At 45.2% G+C, this 6,485-nt stretch overlaps 1 protein-coding gene across 1 annotated transcript in view; it reads left to right on the forward strand.

Moving 5' to 3' along the window:
• LOC137423419 (RNA binding protein fox-1 homolog 3) overlaps positions 1-5,242 on the forward strand; it is an 891,619-nt gene extending 886,377 nt beyond the window's left edge. The window contains 5 exon segments of the mRNA XM_078774235.1: positions 136-268; positions 844-883; positions 2,535-2,605; positions 3,186-3,267; positions 3,536-5,242. Coding sequence (XP_078630361.1) covers positions 136-268; positions 844-883; positions 2,535-2,605; positions 3,186-3,267; positions 3,536-3,580 — 371 coding nt within the window. The 3' untranslated portion in view covers positions 3,581-5,242.
• Positions 5,243-6,485: the final 1,243 nt, after the last annotated feature.

A 6,485-nucleotide genomic window follows, 5' to 3' on the forward strand; every position in this document is an offset into this window, starting at 1 on the left:
GTGATTTTCAGGTGATTCTCATCATCACAGAAAAACACTCCGCACTGCCCTCACGCCTGTCCACTTTTCCTTGCTCCCTGCTGCTATGTTCCACACATACCGCTCTCTCCCCATACCCACTTTGTTCTTCTGCAGTTGCCAGTTTTCCCTACCCTACGGTGGGGGCCGTGGCTGCTTACCGCGGTGCTCACCTCAGGGGCCGAGGCAGAGCTGTGTATAATGCCCTGCGCCCTGCGCCACCACCCCCGGCTATTCCAACATACGGAGGGTGAGCCGTGCCAGTTCAATCTACCATTCTCTCGCAAAACATACTGCAAACGCGCTTCTGCGTTACCTTTGTTGTCACTCAGATATTTGCTTACAAGTACACCGTTAAAACCTTGCTTTTCCAGTTTTCCCTTAAGTCTTATTCATAAACCTTCCTTGACTGCTCTTTTTAAGCCCAGGTTCAATAACCCTTTCGTCATTTTGAGTTCATTCATTACTGATTGTTGAGTCCAAATGTGGCCTCACTACTCCCACTGGCATCACATTGTCTTTTTGTCCTTGATCTACTCCGTCTTCTATAAGTCTCGATTTTGAATACAAAAAAAAACCAACCCAAGGGAGAACATACGAACAAAGTGTCGCATCTCTGCTGTAACTTGTCTGCGACAGACGTTATTCTGTGGTTTAGGGCAAACCACCAACACAATACAAATAACGTGATGTGAACATTCTCAATGGAATGACTGCTGCCATTCTTGCCGAACCGTATAACACGTTTCCATTTGAGTACAGTACTAAGTGCTTACCTAATGCCGCTCATAACGCCAGTGTGCTTTGTGTGTGACATATTTGCAGTGTTGTATACCAGGAAGGATTTTATGGTGCAGATATCTACGTAAGTATGAAATGTCATGCTCCACACACCTGGGCAGCTTTTCCCTCCTGCATTTACCTCTGCAGTTAGCTCGCTTGCCAGGTGCTCTAGGCCAAGGTGTGGCATACACTAGTCGAGTAGTTGCTGTTAAAGATGCTTTGGCAAGCCCTGCCTGACAGCATGCCCTGATAAGATTGATCTGTACATTATTCGCATGATTTTATTGTACCAAATAGCACGGAAAGTTTTATTCCATGCCCAAATAAAGGATCAAAGCCTACCCTCTCCATGATTCCTGTAGTTGTGGGTGCCTTAGGATTCTTGAATATGAACTCTCCCAAACACAAGTTCTTCTTCGCAGTACTGTTGCGCCATTATTTAATTCAGCGTCATCGGAAATACCTATTTTTCTTGTTTGGCAAAAAAAAGAAGCTTTTGTGTGACAAGCAAAAACATCATGTACTTTTGGCTACTTACATTTATAATAACAGGCAAATTATCCACAAGAAATGTAGTCTCTTTAGGTGGGGCAGTCGAGAGGCGTGCATGGAGGGAAGGTTCCCCCAAGGTGTGGTTCTAATTCCCAGTCATATCTTACATTCTCGCTGCCTTTCTTTTGTCCATTTAGAGTAGTGTACCCGGAGCCGATGTATGGCAGTAGACTGGTGCAGGTACGGGATACGAGCTAAAGGACACCACGTCCGCTTGTTGGTGTCATGGAGTGGTGCAATACTAACAAAGTGGTCGAGTGCAAATGGGTGCTGTGGCCTGCCACAACCGCTACCACTGTACTAGGACTCAAACTCGAGCACTGGCTTCAAATCGGGTGCTTCATTTGGGACATTAGGACTAGCGGCCGCTCTTTGCGAAGGGGGGGGGGAGGACCAGTTTGACCGTACCTTGGAGGACGGAGGATGCTGATGCTTAGTTTGTGAACGTAAATGAACGCCATTCCAAAGCAATAAATCATCAAAGGAAGCCGAGGGAGTTGTTGAGTATGCAAATATTATTAGGGCCACATTAAATAACAGCTGATCTTTGCAGAGAAAAGAGCACAGTTGGTCTGCAATGCTCTTACGTCGGTATAAGCAGCAAAAGCACCTGTCAAAAATTATATTAACGTCAAATTAACTTTGAAAGAGTTAAAAGTGATAGAAAGCAAGTTTATCTGCTGAAACTGCAAAGGCACCACTTTGCTTTTGGACGAAAAGAATGGCAATGCGGTTTGTATCTCTATGGCTTTAATCCCGATACCCTTTCGGATCGGTGCCAAGTGAACACTCTAATCCTTCCAGTGAAGAGTGCCAAAACACAGAGATAGGAGAGTAAACCTTGGCTTCCATCAGTATCGCATGCTGCATCACGAAGCACCATTTGAAACAACACCCAATATGAGGTTAGCAACTTGGTTTGGCAGCGGAGTAAAACGAGGGCTGTGCTTTTAAGGCTTTAGTGGGTGGGATGGGTTAACCTGTTGAGTGTGCTTGATTGCAGTACAGCTTGTCACTGACGCAGCATGTCTTACACCGGGAAGCAGAAAAACCACTACTATCGGCATGATGCTTTACACCCGATGCACTCACTTCCATTAATGCAATGATCCTGCATGTCTTAAATCATCTGATTGCATTGGAATACCTTCATTCGTTCCATCTGGCTTTTTCACCTGCAGGGAGGCTACACGGCATACCGTTATGCCCAGCCTGCCGCGGCCGCCGCAGCTGCCGCTGCCTACAGCGATGGGTGAGTGCTCGTGAGACGTCGACCTTCGTTCCCAACCCCTTGCCATTCAAGAGGCTGACAAACTTGCATAGGAGGAAACAAAGATAGAAGATTTGAGATATCGAAATGAAGGAAAATTAACCTTTTGAAAGAGGAAGGGTAGACATAGTTGAATCAGGTTGTTATATAAATAGAGAGGGAAGTGGGTTGAGGGGCTGCAGAGCTGTGGTGTGCACGGGATGCTGGGTTGCTTGTGAGGCTGCATGGCCCTGAGCACGCGCCGCGCAAGCGACTTAAGAATGGGCGCCCTTTGCACGAGGCTTCATGCGAGGCCCTGAGTGAACTGTACAAGCCTCCTGTGTTTCCGCCGGGGATGTTTCCGTTGACCGGGAGTCAATTGATTTGTTTGTCTTGGGCCGCGGCCAGCCTGCCGTGGCATGAGATTGAATGGCGTGGTGTTCGGCCTGCTTGCTTTCGTTTGCCTTTCCATCCTCCCTCGTCACGCCCCTGTACCTGTGTCCCCCACCCCTTCCTCAACCACCCTCCTCCATTTCCCCCACCCCATCCCCAACCCCTGTCCCCGCTCCTCCATGTGCCCCAGCTATGGAAGAGTATATGCCGCGGCTGCAGCCGACCCTTACCACGCGATAGGGCCCGCTGCCACGTACGGCGTGAGCACCATGGTTGGTCTAAAGCCTGCGCGCTCGCGTTGCTTTGCTGCTTTGCTCCGTCCTCGGGATTGTACTTGCTGCCTGCACATCTGTGTTGCATGTTTGCCGTACAACAAGATGCTTAAGCTTTGCAAGATGAAGTACTTGTAGGACCTTTTATCCAGAAGTTTCTCTCTTGCTGCTTTGAAAGATACTTTTTTTTTCCACCTCCAGGTGGTTGAGCCTCAGCCACAACCGGTCGCTAACAAGCTGCCTCGTTCCTGGATTGTTTGTCTTTCAGGCCAGTTTATATCGCGGTGGATACAACCGGTTCACGCCTTACTGAGTGCAAAAGGCATTACCTTCCCACAACTGCCACTACCAACGACCTGAGTATTTTGCATCATGCAGTTACATGATACCTGTAAATCTTTTTACAAATATGTCTTTATTTGATACCTCAGGAGACCCACTGAAAAAATAATTGTGATGTTTGCTTCGTTTCCCGGTCTGGAGAGAGGGTGGTTGGGGAAGGGAGGGTTTCATTTTTTCCAAAGAGTGCTAGTCACATCCGAATTTGTTGTGGTTCTTCATACTTTTTAACCTACAGTGTTTTCCGTGTTTATGTTTTTTGCTCCGTGACACTATGTATAGCCATGATTATCCCATCCACGTCGTCGCAGCATACCTTTGCGATCTGCCAAGAGTCGTGCAGTGTACCGTAGTATTTTCTATAGTGTACTATAGTGTGTTTGCAAAACACTAGTATGCTGCGGTAGATGCCAAGCTTTGTTTGTGTGCAAACAGGATTGTGGAGCATAGCTATTAAAACTGCAGAGGTATACATCAGCATTAGGTATGAGTCAACTCTCTCCACTGCTCGAAACTTCTCCCAAACTTCTTCCAAAGGGGCTGAAGCTGCCTTTTTGTCCTCATAAACACTAAGTTTTTTTGGTCGTTTTTCTTTTTCCTTTTACACCAAAATATTGATGTTGTATATACTGTGCAGACTGTTTTATATGTGTCGAGTGCAGTTCACAATACGCGGTGTTGTAGTTTTCCAGAGTAGCGCTGTGACTGACGTTAAGGAGATTTATGCTTCTTAGTCTGCTTTGTAAAAGTCCTCGAGTATGAATTGCATAAATTATTTTTTTTATATCATGGGATGAAAGGAAAGAGCCAGACACATAATCATGACTTATTTTTCTTTGATTTCTTTTTTTGCTGTGGAACTTTTATTGCTGTTAATAAAGTGATCAAAAGGGAATAAATAAATAAATAAATAAACGAAAGAGTTAAATGGTAACTTAGTGCTGTAGCTCTGTAGATTACATATACAATTCTGTATCTTTTTATTGTATTATCCATGCTAAAAATGTATGCAAGATTTTACACTCTGGTATTTTAAAAGTCGTTAACCATCGTATTTTCAAAGGTTTGAATGTGCTGAGGGTGTGTCTGAAACCATGGTGTGTGTGTGTGTGTGTGTGTGTGTGTGTGTGTGTGTGTGTGTGTGTGTGTGTGTGTGTGTGTGTGTGTGTGTGTACCTGTGGGAGTTCAAAATGTTGTCAATGCTGTGCCATCGTTAACCTGATGAATGTGTGGCCAATGCCCAGGGGAGTTGATGCATTTGCTTTCTTTCCTCTGTTTTATATAACTCATCGTCCCCACGCCTTGACCCCTTTCCCAAAAGGAGATCACCGCAGACTCAGAGGTCTGTACAAATCACTGCAGTCTGCAAACAATAGTTTCTATTTCATTTTTATTTCAGTAATATGTTAACTTGATTCCTCTTTTACTATATATGCTTCGGATTTTATGTGCCATATAATCTGTTCCATAGTTTACACTTTTCACCAACTCACAAGAATTGTGGTCAAGCTAAAGAAAAGCGACAAAAACCTATACATAGTGATCTGCTTTACTTTTCAGTTGTTATATATGCATGTATTATGGTCAATTAACCAGTTAATTATCAATAAAGTTATTTCTCTGGGTCCGACATCAATGTATGACACTGGCTTGATTTTTTTATGCTCCACCATTCACCGTAGAGAGTGAACTCTGCTACTTTAACCGGCATGAGCAGTCCTTTGAGAAGTATTGCTTTTGAAGAAAATATAAATTTATTACATTAGAGTTGGATTAGCCTCCATATTGAAGCATAAACAGCCACTGAATTTGGATTCTATGGAGGGTTTCTCGTCCAGCCAACTTTAACAATTGTCCACTGCGGGTTTCCGTCCGGCCTTGCTTCAGGTTCGTCATCCAGAGCATGCTGGCCTTGCGGTCCTCACTGACAGCTCTAGCAGTGAGGACTGTTTTCTTTCTTTGGAAGAAAATGTAATTTCGGTCTGTCGGCCTAGTTGTCTGCATCAGGTCTATGAACATAATTTAGGATTGAATGTCTCATTTCTCTTTACTCACACTGCGGATCGCATCAACCAATCTGCCCCAAACCACACATTGTCTCTTTCCCCCGTGACTGTGTTTGATCGCACTTTGTCTCAAATTTACGAGAAAGTGCAGTCGGTTTCCCTTCTGCATGGTCCGGGTCTCATTGTGAACATGTTTCTGTTCCTCGCAATGGGAACACCAGCTGCGACTGTGAGAGCACCGAGAAAGAAAGTTGGCACGGCGATGTATGTTGTTGTGTAATATATTTATTCCTGTTTCAAATTATTTTCAACGTAAAATTTTCATGCCGTGGAGTTGCTTCGTGTGAAAAGGTGCAACCTAACTCGCTCACGATGCCAGGATGTGTTGCCGACAGGCCAAGGGTTTCTCAAGATTTGCGTTTGCTGCGATAATATGAACAAAGGACGAGATAGTTGAAAGTGCAAGGGCGTTGGCTACTTGCGTCTTATTGCAGTATTTTTCCACTTCCAAATTGCCCGTGCCTGCGATTCACAGCTGGTGACTATTCATCTTTCAACACTTATACCGAACCACACCATCCCTCACGTGCTGCAATATTTTAGGCACAACAATCGCGTTCCATGCCATTGAAATTAGGTCTAATGCAAGAGAGAATTAACATAGATTCCCTCTCCATTATTATAGAAGCATGCCCAAGAGGCCCCAACCCTTTTAATTAAAGAGTGCTGTGCGTCGAGCTCCCCCGCTGCCCGCTGTGAGCAATAACAGCAAGGGCTGTTGCGTTCGAAGCGCGCATGGCACGGTGGGATGGTGAGGTTGCCTGCGGCGGGCAGGCGCCGATGCCGTAGATTAGTGGTGCGATTTCGCGTCTT

This window comes from Myxine glutinosa, chromosome 3 (genome assembly GCF_964187855.1).
Source record: "Myxine glutinosa chromosome 3, kmMyxGlut1.1, whole genome shotgun sequence".
Lineage (NCBI taxonomy): Eukaryota > Metazoa > Chordata > Myxini > Myxiniformes > Myxinidae > Myxine > Myxine glutinosa.